The sequence below is a fragment of the Trachymyrmex septentrionalis genome, unplaced genomic scaffold (genome assembly GCF_001594115.1).
Source record: "Trachymyrmex septentrionalis isolate Tsep2-gDNA-1 unplaced genomic scaffold, Tsep1.0 scaffold190, whole genome shotgun sequence".
In the NCBI taxonomy this organism is placed as follows: domain Eukaryota; kingdom Metazoa; phylum Arthropoda; class Insecta; order Hymenoptera; family Formicidae; genus Trachymyrmex; species Trachymyrmex septentrionalis.
The window spans coordinates 817337-837684 of record NW_017305072.1 but is presented as its reverse complement, the minus strand read 5'-3'; the positions used below and the strand labels follow the sequence as shown (position 1 = coordinate 837684).

Sequence of the window (20348 nt, the reverse complement as noted above, 5' to 3'; positions counted from 1 at the left end):
CCTCTATCATTCAACATTCATTGCGCGAAACATGATTTGAGCACATATAAGTAATCTGATTTAATAAAACTTGACGTGTAAAATACGGACAGTTATTGTATTCTGAAAATTAGTACCCGAAATATGAGATCATAATTAACTGTGATTATTTTTATCAGTGTTATGCGAGTACGACGAACCTGACAACCATAACGAGAACCTTGACATTCTAAGAGGAGGAGGAGACCTAGGAGAGTGCCGGCGGAACGTTCTCGGGGTGAGTAGAGAATCTATCATTAATTTTAACATTAATCTTCTGAAATACGTATTATCTATTTTTGGCATAGCTATATAATTTCGATATGTTTTTCAGTCCATTGTAATCAATATTACAACTCTCGTTGCTGCGCATTGTATCGGTGAGTGTAAATTATTTTTTATTTCGAAATAATAAAAAATTTGTATTTATTCGAAAATATCAGATATAATATATATCAAATGAATGTACTAAATTAAAGCAAAAAAATATATATATATTGAATTAGATGAATTAGGACTAGTTTGGAATATTTAATCTTGGAATTTGCAAAACTTGATTTCTTTTTTAAGTGACGATAGAACATTTTAAGATCAATTTCTTAATATGTAATTAATTATTCATTATTTATTTCCACCATAATCCGAGACAACATTTTAAGAGCATATTCTGTAGATTAATTAAATACCTTACTGTTACATTAGTACATTTGATTAATTTCTTTATTTAAAAAAATATTAATATAAACATTAAAATAACTGTTTAAGGGACATATTTTGTATAATAAATTTCGAGAGATTTTATATCGATTACTACAACTGAAACTTTAACTCAGTGAAAATAGCGAATTTACCAAGTCGAAAATTACGTATTCCGTCTGATCATTTTCAGTCTTAACTACTAAACTTTGCCATTTCAAGCTGAACGTATATTTACTTAAGTAAACTAATGCAAATACTAACAAATCTTGATTAAATTTTCTCAAATATACACATATAAACAGAAATATTAAACGAGATATCTACAGTCACGTATTATGAATAACGAATACATAATTCCGAGAGAAATAACAGTTATGTTTGATTCAGTATCGATTTTCGATAGGGATATGAACAAACTTATTATTAGTTCAGTATCGTAGTTTTCATAAAACAAATAAATGTAGAGATTGCGCGTTCATAACATCGAAATCAGATTTTTCCTAAAATTCTATTGATTTTATTTCCAAACAATAACATGATTGCGAAAGGTATTTTTTCAAGAAGATCCAAAATTGTTTGCACTGAAATATTCGAAATAAAGTTTACATTGAAAAAAGTTACATATTCGACATCTTGAGCCGCGATAGTGAATTGCGTAAGAAAATATAAAGATCATGAAGATTTTTAATTAGTGATGCATTGACAAAGTCGGATGAGCCGATATCAATTGTACATCTGCTACTTCGTTTTACAAAGATTAAATCCTCAACCTCGTATATACGTATGTTAACGTTTTACGCTGCATGTACAAACATGAATACGTACATTCATGCGATGGACAACCATTTGCTCGTTTGCTTTTCATACTATTTCGGAGAGAGCGGCATTTCATCGCAAGTCGTATTTAGTTAAAATATTGTTAAGCAAAATTAAGTAAATTCCAATTTATTATTTGTCTTTTCTATCGCAGCTCTGCGCGATTCTTTTTAATATTTTTTTTCTCTAAATATATAATTTATATGAAAATATATATATTTGGTCGGCCACAACGGTAAAGATGTTCCTTATTTCTAGACAAACTTTTCGTTTACTTTGATGCACCTTCCTCTACTTTTAACGTGAGTTTTAAACGATGTGCATACTAGAACAGACTTGAATTATCTCACGACGTTTTGCATGTAGAAAACGTGGAGTGAAATTTTACCTTTAATAACTAGCGTCATGCGCGCATGGTTTGTTCGCTAAAAGGCATTTCGCTATTATTACAACGCTTCTTTGTGGCCACGTGTATAAAGCGTTCTTATTACTATCTATCCATGGTGTACAAATATGCGAGTTTGTTTGTCGACGGGATACAGTGCAGGGATACGGTGCACTATATAAAAATAGTACACGCACGCGATATATATATATATATATATATATATATATATATATATATACATACACATCTATAAAAAAAATTATTAACTGTGTACGTGCGCCGAACGGTAAACAACTATTGCACAGAGTGTTTTTGGACAAACCGCAAAGTGTATTCGATTTTTGTTCTACTCGTGTAAAACTACACAGGACGCAATGAAAAAGGAGAAAGAGAAATAGGAAATAGAAGTATAGCGCATATAATCCGCACATGAAAGCTCGCGAATAGCATTGTTGAAGGCGCATTGTTGTTATCCACGTGCATATCTCGTACTTCGAATGAATTACTGAATCGTAAACTACAAGACGCTGTAGAATAAATTAAACAGGATAATTACGCTGGCTGAACATTAACGCCGCGGCAGTATTGCGAATATCGGGGGGTATTATATCATCCAAACGTTTAATTAAGCTGCTTAGGTGCTATTCAGCATTCTGGAAATACAAAATGTTATTTAACACGAAAAGTTCTTAAAATATACAGGGAATCCAGACTTGTTAACTTTTCTTATTAATCGCGAAATATAATGGTATCAACATAGCGTTTTTTTGTACGGAATTAAAATGCTACCGTAATCATTAACTTTTTTCCCCGCTTTATTTAACTTTTTCCGTACTTGCACACGATATTATAACAATGAAAAAATGTTCTGTATTCATTTCATCAATTACATTTTCAAATTCATTTTATCTTCCATATCTGTTTATGATTGCGCTATTTGTTTTTTAATATGTAGTAATTGTTTCGTGGAAACCATACTAATAGTAAATAATTTAAATTCTTTTTATTGGGTATTGTTTTGTGCACTTAACGCTTTGAGTTTTTTATATTTTTTAAAAATCAATAGTGTATATGTACTTTAGATTAATGTTTCACAATTTTTGAACGAAATTTAATTTCATATTATTTTCCCATTTTACCGTGCACTTTATTTTAGCTCGTTCGATCGGCAATACATATAACGGTTTTCTACAAAATTCGTTCAATCTCGCATATTGCGGCGCCGTTATAATTAGCGATCAATCGATAAAGACGCATTCATCGAAATTACAAGCTGGCAAGATCAATCCGCATTGTGATTATCAAATTTTATTTTGTGGACCGTCGCGGAAGTATAGATCAGCAGCTGTTAAAAGCGCTATAGCTACAAAATAACACAAAATAACGATGACGCGCATTTAACCGCACGTAAAAGCTTTATTCCAGAGAGAAAAAAATCACTCGTGCGACGTTCAATATGAATTTCACACCAAATCATATGCCGCATTCGTTGCGTGCCCGTGGCACGACTTTAAATTCTAATTAATCATTTCGAGCGACACTCATTATAAGCGCAATCGGCATCGCGACTCTTGGGAATGAAATATTTTTCAAAAAATAAATTGATTTGTATATGTACTGCTACAGCTCTTTTTTTACGCATGACTTATTAAAAATACCTTATACATTTACGTTGCAAATTGCTATTGATTGCATTACGATTACATCGCTGATACCATTTGCTCTTTTTATTTTTCGAGTATTCTCAGGAAGACTCAATATGAAGTACAAAAAAGTTATCTCGATATTTCATATTAGCAGTTTTTGCAATGCTAACCCGAGGTAACGTGTACGAATACGCGCAGAAGAAAATTATTTCGGGTTAACTTGGGCGTTATTAAGTTTCCAGTACGCTTAAATGTTGTAAAGAAATTTTCATGTCGTTTTTTTTTTACTTCAAAAGTGACACAACTAAAAAAAATTAAGTCTCTCAGATAAAAAGAAAAACTTTTTTAATTTAACTGAAAATTATTAGCCAGATAATATCTCGACAAAAGAATATACTTTTAGAAACATGATTAAATGTCATTTTTGTCATTTTCATTTCACCTTTAAAAAACTACTCTTTTTGAGGTTGCGATGAATTTTTGATATCCTACAAAATTATAACAAATTTGGAATGATGCAAAAGTGATATAATTTAAAATATCACTAACAGTTTAATATTTATCTTGATCAGCTATAATAATTGAATTTAAAATAAAATAATTTCTTCTTTAAATTTAAATTGTTTTAACTCTAAATGTTTTCTCCGTAGAAGATTCCTTTTTATTTACAATTCAAAATATGTCACTCTTGTAGAAGATACTATATAATCTCTTTGATAACTTAATAACGACACAAATGCTATTTGGTGGATAGACTGTGAAGTTTACTTTTGTTTAGTAAATTATAGTTTATTTTTAATAGAATAATCTTTATATCTAACTCAAACATTTACGGTAATAATTAGAAAATTACATTTTTCATGTCACTTTTGAAGTAAGAAACTAACAATGTTTTGTCGCAATATGGAATGAACGAACACGAATGTTTGGTGCAACGTAACAAAGAGGCCACTCTTCAATCGCTCTTTCATTCTCTGACACAGTTATTTTAATAGGCATGTGTATTTTCTCGTCATTTTTCGTCTTATTTCGAACGAACGAGCGGAAAACTCGCGCTCGCGGAAAAATACAAGAAATTGCGGATGCGGAGCGCGCAAAAAGGTACGCTGACATCTGCCAGAACCAGCCTAGGGCGACCCATTTATTTCCACGGGATTACCCGAATTTCAGATTCTCTTATCGCTCTAGCAATGTGCGCTTATGCGTTTCCAACTCGGCTAATTAGCGCTTGGTACTTGTTCTGCCGCGAGCGTCGACGCGCCGCGCCGCGCCGCGCCGCGTCGAGCTGAGTTTAGCCGCGTTTCTTATGAAAATTTCACCGGCTGCTTACCTTGTAATTTCCCACTTTCCTGATGGTACAGGAGAGGGCGACCTCTTTGCCAATAGCGGCGGTCACGTTGCCGATCGGCTCGGAGAAGCTCGGCACATCTGTGAACCAAAAGAAGCTTCGCGTTATGCTCCTAATTAACTTCAGACACTTTAAGATCCTTGTACAAGCTACGCGTGATACCTTATAAAATTTTAACTGATAGACTTTTTAAATGAAGTTCTAAAAGAGAGAAATAAAAGTGAGAGAGAGAGAGAGAGAGAAGAGGATGGGAATATCGTTGTCATTTATATTTAGAAACAGGTTGTCTGAATAGAAGTTTAATTGCATGAAGCTTCCTGAAACTCGCGATTGTAGTTTTAACAATGTTTTTTCACAGATATATAAAGAACTTTTCAACAAAATATCCAAAGGCAAACGTCGTATTTATCGACTTTTTAATATTCATTATCGGATATCTTGATAATATAAAATATTAAAATTATGATTAAACTGTGGAATCGAGCGAATGACAAGTATTAAAAGTTACATAAATTATCACGAATTATAGTATTGTTTGTTCGCTGAACCTTCAATTACATTGATCATAGAATAGATAAAATAATGAATTAACTACAATAGATCAATCGTCTTCGCAGATCAATCAATATTACTTCCAGAATAATTCTCTCTAGAGTGAATTATAATTCAGGTTACACCGCGCGTAAACTTAAAAATAATTTATAATCAGGAAACAATGGAAAATTTAAAATAATGATTATGGACAACTCCCTCAAATAAGGTAATTAAAATCATATAAAGCAGTTAACCCTAGCTATACACATTGGGATCCCAGAAACCCCAATGAAATTTACTAAAGAGATTTTTTTGTATTCCTGAACTTTTCCTTTTCTTTGAATCTATATATATCTCGAAGCTCCTTAAGTCTTTTGAATTTCAGACATCATGGACTTATTCCTTAATCAATTCTTCATCGATTGAAAAAAAAATTAATTGAAATATGTCCATTTTTACGGAAATTATGGTAACAAATATTGATAAGGTCCCAAGCATTCAAGTGTGTAATCAAGGGTAAAAAAAAGTGTGTGTAGAATTAATATTGCTCAACATTAACTATAATATTAGGAGAAAGTATTAAAATAATTCTAAACCTTGAATTGTTTCCAAATAATAAGATATATATGTTGTACGTAAATATCCAGGTAATTCGAGGATTTCGCGTTACGAATTGTAAATTGCAATTATCGTGCTTACTCTGCGCACGAAATTTGAACGCGTTTTACAATTACATCCCTGCTCACGATGATTAAAATAAATATTCGCGATGCACATTATTGGCGCTTCAGTGATACGTCGTGTGCAAACGATACATCACGTCGCAGTGAGATTATGAAAACTAATATCGTTTGTTCAACTTTCCATTTCCATAACGTAAAATAATGTTATAAATATTCGGCCCCGTCGATAAATCGTTATTTTATATGAGGCTTAGCACGCGCGTTGCTTTGACAAATATTTTATGCCACTCGAGGCAGACACAGTGCTTTCGATGTTCATGATTCGTTGCCTCTCGTTAAAACGCACGTGACGGTGCAATAGCGGCGATTAACGGCTTGTTGATGCATATATTATAATACCATATTCTCGAACGGTGAAGTATAGTTTTAATTTCCTGTCAAGCCCCAAATTGTAGCTCGTTGACGTACATGGTGATGCACCGAGTTGTTCCTATGCATAAGAATCGTGGGGCACGTTGCAAGACTGATATAAATGAGGAATATAATAATGAATATTCATCAAAATCCCAACTATGGAGAGGCGTTGATGAATTCTTCATCACAATAGCGTTAATCTAAAATATATTGTGAATACCTCGTTCGTGGCTTTCGTGAACATACCACAGTTTACAATAAGCTCAAATACGCACTTGCGCGCTTGTATGTATTCAATGCAAATTCCTCATGCAAAATGGTTTGAATAACTATAGCTCAAAACGCATATTGTACTGAAATCTGAGCATTAAGATAACAGGAAGAATTACGTATTTATTAAGTACATTAGAATTACTATGTCGAAGGTTTGCATGTGCATTGCGTTATAAAAGCATCCCTTAATTTCCAATTATGTCATTAAGATCTGAGAACTTCAACTGTCACATCTGGCGGGTAATCATATAATTGTTAGTGAACTTGCCCCCTTTTCACTTTTGGCTGCTTGAATTCTCACGCGATCTCGTGGAATCTCATTGCTTAACGTTGAAAGGTCTTACGTGATCTCAGCAAATTCACGTGAAGATTTTCGCTTATCATCTTTCTACTTCTCGAGGAAAATTACGTAATTGATCTCCCGAGTTGTCCAATTTTCCTACAATAAAAGAGTCTAGATTCATTTTTCTTGATTCATCTGCTTGCTCCCGAGAACAATGCACCGGCTTTATTTTACGAAAGCACCGGCGATTCTTTCTACCAGGCCGGCACCGTAAAATCGAGTCGCGAATACGGCGTCTGAGAAAAGGAAAAAGCACAGATCGAAGTGGAAAGTATTACGAAGCGCTACACACTTTTATAAGCAAGAAATCGTCTCTTTTGCCCCGCAAGCTGTGGTGGAAGTGTAGGACGGAAAAAAAAAAGGGATGAGAAGTTTAAGCGAACAGCATTCAGCTGTATCGTAGGCACGGCACGTGGCGCAATATTGAAACATGCGCGAAGTCAAAGTTTGCAAATACCATCTCATCGCCGAGTCATGCTCCTGGGTGGTGCATCGAGCGTGCAACACATCCGCCGGTCTTTCCATCGCGGTTGTATCGAACGGAAGAAGTGTTCGCGTTCTGCAAACTATATCAGCCAATCTGGAAACGTGCGATACTCGGAAATATGTCGAAACTATACTTGGACCTTTCCGGCCGGTTTCGCATGTGGTACGATGAACGAAAGACTGCAAGTTGGACGTGGTTGAAAATGTGTTGATGTGTTGGCTTGCGGGGGTCCGTTGATCTCGAGAGGAAAAGCAGAGCGCCGGTAGTATTATGATAAGATATTCACTGACAGAAACAGGAGAGGAAAGGAATTTTCAGCTTCCACCGCTGCCGTACCCGCGTATCTAGAATGTAATATAAGGAGACGTGGGGGAAAATAGCGACGTTACTCGCTTCGAGTGGCCTCGTCTGTGGGGATGAGACGGGAAGATAGAGAGAGAGAGAGAGAGAGAGAGAGAGAGAGAGAGAGAGAGAGAAAGAGAAAAAGGGAGAGAACTAGAGAGAGATTTTGCTTCTCTCGAGAGGGATGATACCGCGAGCGGTAGGCGTGTGTATGGGTGTAACGTGATGGGCTGCGCATGCACACTCGTACCGGTCTTATTTTATGGCGAAATTATTCTGGGAGAAAAATAATTCAATCTCCGCGCGGTGCAAGTTACGGTACTTGGCATCCACGCTCCCCCGTATTCGAGTGCCGCTCGTTTCTGTGGACTCGGAATGCCGATCGAAGAGCGTATCGGCTTTCACTTTCCATTCTTGACATCGGCATCCCACAGCGATAATCACGTGAAAAAATAAAAGTCCCTGGTCGGGAAAATTGATCTTCTCATCGTTGTTTTGCTGCGTTTTAATTTACAAGACGAGAACGTCGTTGTTTACGTGGTCACTTTTAGTTTTTTTGCACGTCTTTGTGAGAAGAGGGATATGTGCATATTTTAAGTGGAATTTTTTAATATTGCTTGAGATGATCGCAATCACGAAATACGAATTTCTACACTGATAGAAATGATTAGCTGCTGCAGCAAGTTATAAAATATGACATAGCATTTTTAATTGGCTGCTGCAATCAATTAAAAATACTATGCCATATTCAGCCAATTTTTTCTTTCAGTGTAAACTCAAAGGAAAGAACTTTTTCAAATATTCAATTTTACGTAGTAAAGGATTACTGTAAAAGTATATTAACCTATCGGTGTATTACATTTTGTAGAAAAATGTTTACATTCGATTCGACAATTCAAGGTACAGGTTTTTTTTTAGATGTGAGCGAAGGGAATAACTGTAATGGGCGAATATCCCCGAAACTATTTGAAATATCAAAAAATCGTTTTGAATTTTCAAGCAAAAGTTTGATGGAACATGGGTATGCGATGGAAACATGGAAAACCTATATAGCAATCGAATAACTAAACGTCAAAAATCAGGTGTCAGATTTCGTAGTTGGTAGTTGCACTCGAACAACTTGAAACTGTTATCGTTTCCATTAAAACTAGCATTTGTTAAAATAACTTAAAAATTCGTCAAATCTAAAGTACGTTAATTTGACAATAAATTGCCAGTGATTGCTGCTGCAATCAAAATTTTTAAAGAGATGCCAAATTAAATGTAGTAATTATATGTATCCTATATTACGTAAATATACATTTAAATACATATTTAGATATAGGACAATTTTTTTTATACATCTTCTCTAATGTTTTAAACATTATTTTATTTGTTTTATATTTTGTTTTTGGTGTATAATATTCCGCATGTAAATTTTTGAGAAATACAAATGTATAAATATTAAATCAAAATTATGGACGGAGAATAATGTGAGATAATGTAATTATAATGCACATACTAAATGAAAATTATCTCTGGTTTATAAAGTATAAAACAAAACATTTTTATCTAATTTTGCAATATTTTATTTCCATATTGTGGGTTTTCATGCTCGTGATCATTAGCACATCGATTTACGTGAGGCAATATTTAAAACATTTCTATAATTTTACATTTTGCTTCTTGCGATCACAATCATTTGTAAGATGTCGCGAATAAAAGTTACGACGGCCAGTAGTAAAGGTAAAGCACGAGACCGACGCGACGTTGTTATGTCCTTCCGTGTCGTAAAATAGGTAACTACGTTAGCGGCTTTAAGCAATCGAGATTCGAACGCGATAAAATGGCTGCACCGTTTCTATAGCAGTTTCTCTGCAGGAAGCCTCCGAGGTGAGAAACTTGATATCAAAATAAATTGCCGTATCATATCGTGACGTTGTAAAGAATCTGGGAGAATTCGGGCATGTACGATGATGTTAAACCAAACAATATTGTATTCGTGATACATGTGAACATTATACGTATCCCAATCGAGCGATAAATCCATCAAGTCGAAACGTTTTTTTTTTTCTTAAAAAAAAAACCATGGCACATAAATAACAGTGGAAGTTATGTAATAAATCTATAAGATTGTTACAAAATTTCTGCGAAATTATTCAGCTTCGATAAGATCGACGTTTTCGGAATAATAGAAAGGAAGTTGGTTGGAAAAGTGAGGAAGGTACGGAACACAATTTAAAAGTGGAGAGGTCAATGCAATTCATGAAACTTCATGAATACGATTTTTAACATTATAGAAATGAAAGAAGTTACCACAAACGATAATTGTACTTTCCCACTCTGCATAATTATACGATTTCATTCAACAAACGTTATTTCTTCGTTATTCATTAGTCAAGACGAATCTATCGATCTAATAAATTAAGAGCATATATCAATATCGTGGCTGGAGTATATCGAAGGTCAATAGTCTCGTTACCCGTGAATTACGTGATGAATTACACGAAACCGAACTCTCGCTAGGCAAACTATCGAATCGACTGGCCGTGTATATAGTTAAAAAATAACGAAAGAAGAAGACCAATATCCATTCTACATATACACGTGCGAGTAATAACTTTACCAAGTTATCGTATTCACATCGATCGAAAATACTGGGGCACTGCCATACAAACGGAATTTTCAAAACGGGAATAAAATGTAGAGGAACTGGAACGAGATTGGTGATTCAGGCCGATTGGCAATATTCGCAAATAAAGGGACCGATTCGTTCGCGTGCAACGACCGATTTTCGCGATCAACAATAACGCCGCGATCTAACTCAGTTTTCCGCGCGTTGAAACATAAATCTTGGGCGCCTTGCACGGAATTTTTGAGTCCGGGCGAAATACCGGAAAGCGGACGCGTGCACGAAGGGAAATGGGGCTTCCAAGATCGAAATCGACGTGAAGCTGCCAGAGACGACGACGACGACGACGACGACGACGACGACGACGACGAGGAGGAGGAGGAGAAGTGCGTGTCGACGTCCGACAGAACGAAATATCGCCCGACGTATTTCAGAGATCTTACAAACACTATCTACAATACGTACCGACACGTAGAGCCGATACTGACGATGCGCCGAGAGATCGCAGGTCGAAAGAGGAAGGGAATGTTTCCACGTGTCGATGCAGTTACACGATGTTATCGTGCCGCGCGAACGGATTATCGTGAATACGGAATCATGGGACTGTATCTCTATATGGGGTCGTCACGCACGAGAGAAACCGAAGTGCTCCAGCCACGGTACACGCTGCAGATCGCGCATTCGACAAATGACCCTTTTATTTCGATCGCATGTCTTGCTGATACATAAAATGCATCGCAATGCACTGAAATCGCTAGCCAAACACTCGGGATGGATTTAGATAGACTAAGACTCGGTTGCACCAATGTTACTTTGACTTTTAAGCGAAACTTAAAACTCTCTCTGTTCCATTTTAAAGCGAAAAAAAAAAATAAAAACAGAAAGAGTTTTAAGCCTCACTTAAAATGAAGTAGTAACGTTGCAATCGGGCCTTAGGACTCTATATTATAATTTTTAACGACATCATCATTGACATGGAACGATTATTAACAACAAAATAATAACAAAATTAAATAATATTATTAGTTAATAATATTATAATTAAAAAAAAATTAATTAATATTATAAATTTATTAATATTATATTCGATCAAAGCGGATCTTAGCGGAACTACTACTTCTGAATATTTAAGTACTAAGATTCGCTTTGACTGAATATAGGATTTCTTTTATTTTAGATTCATTGATAATTAGATTTATTTTCATCTAATTTGTATCATAATTGTTTAATAATGAAATTGTAATAATTCTTTAATATGTCTCTAGCTATTGTTTTGAATTTATTATACTTTTGTTGTTAGAATATTTTGTTGTTAGAATAAGAATCGTTCTTTACTGACAACAATCATTCTACAATAACATTATTAAAGATTACAGAAGGCCCTAAGAATTTGTAGAAATGACACAATACAATTTTTTAGTTATCGTCATGCATAAATAGATAAAAATTATTCTATCAATCATTAAAAGTAAATTAAACTTCACCGTTCGTCAAATAGTGTTGTATCATTTTTAAGGTTTTCAAAGAGATCGTAATGTCACAAAAGTGCGATATTTTAAGACGTGTCATTTTTGTCAATAAAAATGAGAGTGTTCTATAGAGAACATTTAGAATTGAAACAATTTTGATGTTCGAAGTTTGAAGAAAAAAATTAGTTTATTTTGAATTTAGTTGATTAAAGTAAATATGAACTGTTGATGTAGTATTTCAAGTTAGATTACTTTTAAAGTAAGAAAACGAACTCTTGTGTTCATTTAGTAAAATGTATAATACGTAAGAATTTAATCTGTTTTAAAACAAATACGAAATATTTCCATCAAATTAATATACGTGCAAATATTTTGAATATTTTATTTGTATGTAAATATCGATCATGATGCATCTGTATCAGGTACTGTTGATGTGTCAAATAAATAAGGAGTTAAGAAGATTCAGATTTAGGTAATCACAAGTCCGCAACAGTATCACGGAAACTTAGAGCCTCTTAACATCGTCTTAACACGTCAACGCGTCGATAAGAAATATTATTAGTAGTCACGATAGACTGAGAAATTGACAACGCGTAACGAGGGTGAAAGCATAACGTGTAAAATTGATTTCATCGGTTTACTGCGTTATAACGAAAAATTCACGCTGAGATTATTGATAGGAATAGAGTAAAAATGATACGCGCATACACATACATATAAAAACACACACACCCTGTGAAATTGGTTTAACTCTTTGAAGCACGATGATATAAAAGCATACACAAAATTTTTAAAAATTTATTACCTCTTTAGTAAGTTGATGAAATTTTTAACTGCATAGTAATGAGTTTATTTAGATTACTTTTTATGAAACAGATTAACTAACCTAGGAGATAAATTTTTTATATTCTTTTACAAAAAAGACGATCTACACGTAATTATTATTGATATTGATATTTTTAGTTATTGATATTTTATAGAAAAAAAAACTTTTCCACTCGAGGAATTAATAGAATCAATTGCTTAACAAAATAATCGCGTTAGAATATCCGCATCAAAAAGCTTCGATTTGTTTCCAAATATACGATAACAGCACCGTGCAAATCCTCGTTGCGAGGGATTTACTAATTTAGCGACAGCATGTCGGGGATGAACGGCGTAAATTTGAATCTTTATCTCAATAAAGCGGTTACATGCCGAGCGTCAGAGTCTGTTCCGCGTTCTATGCAAATTTTATCGTACTTGGCATGCTAACGCTTCGCTTAAATCGACCCACAATCGCCAGTCCGATATTAACTACTCGCTTCGTCTTCCGGTTCCTAAACGCTTGTTTTACACCGTTACTGACGGGTGAGACATGTATTGCGTTAAGTTAATAAGGACAGCCGCGGATAGCCGGGATGAATCGGGCCATTAATGCCTCGAAGAAGAGCTCCAGGAAAGTGAGATTTTCTTTAAACGAGAGTTTAACAAAGTTCCCGGTTATTACGACAGAATAGCCAACTTCCGTGATAAGGTGGAGGATAGGAGGGCGAGGCACGGCCAACTTCTCGCTCGCCGGAAGGGTAAATATTTCTCTTTTCCTTTTTTGGTGCGCGAGGCTCAGCAAATTTTTATCTCGAGCGAAAGCATTAATTTGCGAAAAAAGAACGACGACACCGGAAGTTCGGCTGCCACGCTCACGGACGACGGCCTTCGCTCCTCCGCCTCCGTGTTCGCCGCGTCGCTTTCTCGAAGAGACTACTTAACTTTCATCGCGAAACTTCGGTATCATCCTGCATTTATTAAATACGCCTCTAGCGTATTTGGCGAATATTCCTCGGTATCACTATGTCAATGCCCGTAATATCGTTCCGTCTTGGTAAAATATAAACAATCTTCCCGATAAATTTGCCTCAACGATCTTATTAATGTTTGCGCGATTACGCGATATTTGACGGTCGTAAAACTAAAACAGTATTCTACGCAGTTACGTTCTTAATTAACGTCAAGTTTGACAGAAATGCAACGGGAACGCCTCTCGATCTTTGACGAGATGAGATTGAAGGGACTTCGCCAGAGGAACATTCATTTTTAAGCGAAGCGAGACAGTTCTCAGATACCCATCTTAAAATACATAATGAACTTGTGCTTTTGACAAAATATTTACGACCGCGTATATTTTAAAGTCTTGACAAATTACATAGCCGGCGTCTCCGCTACACCTTACGTCATTCGCACAAGAAGGTGTCTCGTAATACTCTACAGTCAAACTAAAGCACGAAGTTCCGTAAGAGGCTAATGCGATGCAATATATTCGTGCATGTATCTGTGTTAGATTAATTAGCGTACCCCATGTAAGATTTCTACCCCACGTATAGTAATTACATCACGAATATGATTTGCGCTACCCGCCCTCTTGTAACTCAAACGAGCAACTCTATACGTTGTTTCACTCCTTTTACGCTACTTCTTAAATAATATCAAATTATTACGTCACAACTGTGATATTGTATCGCTTTATATTATATTAATAGTACAACCGATGAAATACGAAGTTCGTATTACGTAATAATAATTGACGTAACGACTAATTACAACGCAAAATTTCCGCACGGAGCATAATAATGCAACATGCGCCGCACAATGTTGCGATTGACGTACAAAGGGTAATTATATAAAGCTTACGATTAATAAATGCTGCGCATCGACTTTGCAGAAGGAAGCACCATCTGCATGCACAACGTTTAAAGTCTCATTCAACCACGTTGTCGACCGGTTGTAACGCGTTTACGACTGCTTATTAAATCCATTGTGACGCTCGACTCGTTGTCGAAGTGCTACGTTTATGCACGACGATGGTTGTCTCGAGAGACGTGTAATCGTCTTAAAATATTTCCCACTATGCACAACTAAAAAAGTTTCAGCCTTTGTTGAGAGTATAAATATTTTTGATATCATGTGACGCGCAAATTTTCAGATTTCCACTTTATTATCAATTTAAATATATTATCAATAAATTTTATGAAAAACAAGGATATAATTAAAGAATAAAAAAATACAACACTAGCGTATACAATTTTGAAAAAAAATTGTATGAAATATATATAATATAAAAAATTGTTTATATAAAAAGTGAAAATATGTCGCACAAAATATGTGCATGGGAAAAAAATTGTAGAATTTTATAATTATTACATTTGTATAATTTTCTATATTTTCTCAGGTAAACTTCGTAATACAAGATTTTACTACATTCTTTCGTAGAATATTCTGAAATACTAAGTATTTTTTTTTTTTAATATTTTACTAGATATCTTTAAAGCTTTTGTGCACATTTTGTTTCAAGTTTTCTTAAAAGTCCTATTCACGCGAGCTCTATACTTATCTCGAACTTCCCTCAATGTAAATATGATCCTGGCAAAGTCGCTTTTTAAACTTTTCTTGAACTCGTCGTAAAGACCGATAAATGTTTAACTCGTCTTTGTAATCCGATAGAGTCATTTACTAGGAAGGGCGACATCGAGAAATGCTGGGCACGCACACATTTTGTTACGACACGAAATCTTTTAAATTACACTTGCAATTTGACAGTTGGAAAATTTTTATTAAAGTTAAGCGGTTTTGCGATACACACGATACGCGTACATTTTTACATTACCTCTTCACACACACTTTCCGCACGCTTCGGCGTTTTTGCAAGAGAGGATTTGTTTGATGTCACCATAGCTGGCAACCGTTAATACTGAAAGAGTAGATAGTTAAATAATGCTTTTTTACGAGAGCCGACTCGTTGTCGAGGATATATAACAGCTTATATATAGTGCATGTCAAAGCGAAATAGCGGTGTGCAGAACGGGTTGAGGCTTAGCATACGAATATCCGATTCTCTGTTTGTGGGTTGCTACGGGCAGTCTGATTTACATAGTTATTATGATATTATACGGCTGCAAAAGGATTTTTATCATCAACGCTGTCAACGCCACGAAGGAGGAAAGGAGGTATACACCGTGACATACGCTTCCTTTTCTTTTTTATCGCATTCACAGTACGTTCTCGCGACAGATTAGATGAAATAAATCTGTCAAACACCATCTTTCAACTTTCTGTATGTCTTTCTGTACATTTTTTTTCAAAGTTGTCATTTTTATTTATGATGGATTTTATTTGTAAAAATAAATAAAAAATATATTTTTTTAAATATCTCCATCACGTCATCTAAATTTCTGTTTAGATGTTAGGTATGTTTTACTTCTTCTATTTGAAATCAATAGAAGATCTTGATTCAATTTTAGATTTGCTATTTCATATCGTTATTAGTATTTAATTCTGTGATATTTTTTCTAATTTTCCTCTTTTTCTAAATTGTATTTTTTCGATATTTTCATGTTATTAGATTTTTTTTTTTTTTTTTAGTGATAGCCTATATAAATAAAAATATTTTAAATAAAAATTGACAACGAGATGAAATTTGATGTTTACAACAGATGTTTACAACCTCTTTCATCAAAGATTTTTCATCATCATTTTAAGTTCTATTTTAATAAAAATGCGAAATTTTCATAATTTTTTATAACCAAACCGATGACATAAGCGGATTATTGAACCATCACTCTGAGAAGTTGAAGATTTTATAAGTTTCTTCAACTTTATTAGTCAGTCATAATCTCGGTCGCTTATTTTTATATGTAAAATACGGTTAATTATTGATATTAATTATTAATTATATAATCTATAAATCTATATTATATGATTTTTATAATATTTACAAATGCTGATCTTCTTATATTAATTATCTAATTATAAAAAAATTTAGTTTACTTTATTTTACCTATCGCATTTCTCAAATTATGACGATTTGAAATAAGTGGAAATTTTTCAATCTAAAAAATAAGTTACATAAAATTATCAAAATTTTGAAAAAAAGCATAATCAATAATAATAACAATATTTATTTAAATTGAATGGATTAAATTAAATCATAATAATAGTGTTTTGCAATATCGAGCGAAGAAACACAGCGGGAGAACTTTCTCGCTTGTTTCAAATATTATATATTTTATAACCAAAATGTAATCACTTTATATTCTAGAGACGATAATCGTAAACAAATGCAAACGTGATGTGGGCAATTTTCCAAGTGATTTCGGTATACACGTGTAACGGGCGAGAGAAATCCGTATTTCTCACAACCAGTGGCGGATGTCGGCAATCGATCAACGGCAAAGAGAACTCGACTTGAGAACCTAATAAACGCCTGCCCGGCTCTTCCTCGCCTCGAAGGCTAAGCGGCGCGATACCAAAGCGGATTATTGAAACGCCACTCGAAGTCGAGGGGAAAAAGTCCGACGGTCTTACCCAGATTCGCGGGATTTTAAATTCTCACGGCTCGAATCCCTGCCGAAACTTTTCTCTATTGCTCCGCACCACTTCGAACCGTAAATATATATCGGTTCGCGTACCTTTACCATTCCACATCCTTTCCACCGCCCTTTCTGCAAGCGCAAGCTGTTACACCGTTCGACCTCCAAATACCACCGTTGCCATCCTCGTTGAAAACGTAACCAGCTTCTGGTGGTGGTGGTGACGGTGGTGATTCGCTGTCCTCAAACCGATGCATTTGGCGCTGCCGCGATAATTCCATTTCCGCGAAGCGGCGCGAATTCGAAGTTTAATTAATCGAATTCACGCCCTTGCTATCCTCGTCCATCCTTGCCATACTCTCTCCCCCCCCCTCTCTCTCTCTCTCTCTCTTTATCTATTTCTATCTATCTTACTCTCTCGTTCTTTCCCTGTTGGCGTCTCTCGTTCGCCACGATTCCTATCTTCAGTCCAACTCTCTCGAAGACAAGCTTCGATCCCGGAAATTAGTAAGATCGCACATGCGGAACACGGAGGTTTCCCGCCTGTTGGAGGAGCACTATGTGTATAGGTCTGTACCTTAACATTACATGCATACTGATACACACTGATACGCTCGTGTACCAGCCGATGACGTAATACGATCGCGTTACACAATGCACGTCGCGTTGCCCTCGCTCGGTCGATCGGTTAATACGGCACGGAAATGTGTACCGTTCTGAGACGGCGGTGAAAAGTTTACCGGAGTCAACGAGAAATTTACAGGCGTTCAGCGCACTCGATCGAGCGCCTTGAACGGCCGCTTCGATGGCTTTTCTTTCTCGTTTCTCAGGCGAAAACGCGATCGACATTGAGCGATGCCGAGATGACGTAACCGAATCCATTATTCTGGAAAGGCGAAAGCACTCGATAAAAAAATTAATATAAACACCCCGCTACGCAGAGTAAAGCTATTGGAACTCTTTTATGCACATACATTCCTTTTTTTTAACCTTATTACACACACACACACACACACACACACACACACACACACACACACACACACACATATATATTCCACCCACAGTGGTAATCGAAATTCTGTTTAAGTAAATTCCACTCTTACTTGAAATTAACTGAAAATCAAGGACGTGCTATACATACGTATTAGTAGTTAGGAGTTTAGGTTGTAAACTGCCTGAGATTAACTGCATGGCGGTATTGTATTACGCAGGCGTTGCACATTATGTGTTAGCATCGTTAGAACATATTTCGTGTAAGTCGCTTTAATTCACCCCGCGTGAAATAGAAAAATTATTCGCCGCGTTTGCGGCGCAACAAAGGATCCATTACGCGGAGCGTAAATGCGAATTTGGAATGGTATTCCTACGGAAGATGCGATTCGACTTGTTGCAATAAACGCGAACACGGACGGCTACGCCATTTGCCTGTCGACGTGTGCGGAAAATTAGATATTTCGGCATTAATAGAAGCGATATTTTTGCGCCTAGGAAGACAGTTGTGTACGGGGGCGCACCGCGGTAAAGTGCGCGCGGGAATTTCGCAACGGAAGATGCAGAGAGCTGTAAAAATGCGACCACATCTGCCAACATTTTTTATCGTCCGGCTATAAGCGCGAACCGCGCGCGCGAGGTAGCGCCGCGCGGAATTGTATTTACAACTTCGGATCTCTCTCGGACAACGACGGGGGCGAATGTGTGTAGCGCGCGCGGCGCAGGATATACATCCGTGTTTGGTACCCGCGCATGCAAATAACGTATGTATGCGTATATTACGCACTCGCAATTCACCTCACGCCTCCTTCGTTCCTTTAATACCAGCCCGCGCACGTATGCCTGCACCGTACCGCGTCCTTAACGTGTAAGAAGATTACTACTAGTACGTGAGCGCGAGCGAGAAACTATGCTTCAAACTCATTCCTCATTCGCGGGCGTATAGGTGTAGCACATATTAATATTAAGCACATATACTGTGCAAACACGTGCGCGGGGTTGATCGTATAACTGGAGTGTGATACAGTGTCTCGAGAGAGTTATACGCACTTTCTCTCTGTGGTGGGACGGACTCGCGGAAGTCGAACTATACGAGGAGTGATTGTTTCAGTGTCATCGATAATTTCCGGATTATCCGGCGGGCGAGAGGGTTCTGTGTCAACATCGAAGTTTAGGTGCGTAAATCAATCTCGTATCCTTTTTCCGTAATTTGAATCCTTTCAGACGCCGCTAGCGTCGTAAATCTTGAGCGTTTGTTTAATCATAAATGATATGATAAGGGCTCCCCATATTTTGCACTGCAACAGCTTTCTAATTAGCGCGCTAATTAGCGCTACATCTAAGCATGCCCCGACGGCAAAATAAAACGCTGCGGAAAGTTCCGTTTATAAATCAGACTGCTCGAGCAAAAAATTCCTTCCGTTAAATCGCACTTATTAAGCTACATTTTACTACACTCTTCAATCAGTAACGGAAGGAAATTTTGCCAAGTCCGCGTCTCGAAAAGAGTTACGCGTCTCGTTAAGAGGTTCACGATTATTACGATGATATTAACAATTAAACGATTAAAAGGCGATAATTAAAAAGCGAGGTTTAGAGAAATTTCAGGAACGAATTTCTTCGCTTGTGATTTCGAATTTTACGACAATTGAATACTTACGAGAGGATATATACGAGTGCCCGTATATTCGCAATTGCGATCCCGGAAATGTTCCGGCACTGATGTATACCTATATAATAGCAAATGTAATTGGTTCTATACATGGTCCAACGTCCTTAACGTTACACATTACGTCGAAGCTTCCTCGGCGTTAACAGCAGCTCTCAGATGCGAACGGCTGCATGGCCTCGAGACGATGGTCGAAGCTGTACAAGATGTGTTGTGTAAACGCAGTTAACTACGGTAACGAAACATGTTTTGTCCGCTATACTGTGGACACGC

General features: G+C 36.2%; 1 protein-coding gene across 1 annotated transcript in view; it reads right to left on the bottom strand.

Annotated features, from left to right (window-relative positions):
- LOC108747075 (polycomb protein Sfmbt-like) overlaps positions 1-20348 on the bottom strand; it is a 65175-nt gene that overhangs the window by 31271 nt on the left and 13556 nt on the right. The window contains 1 exon segment of the mRNA XM_018484329.1: positions 4898-4995. Coding sequence (XP_018339831.1) covers positions 4898-4995 — 98 coding nt within the window.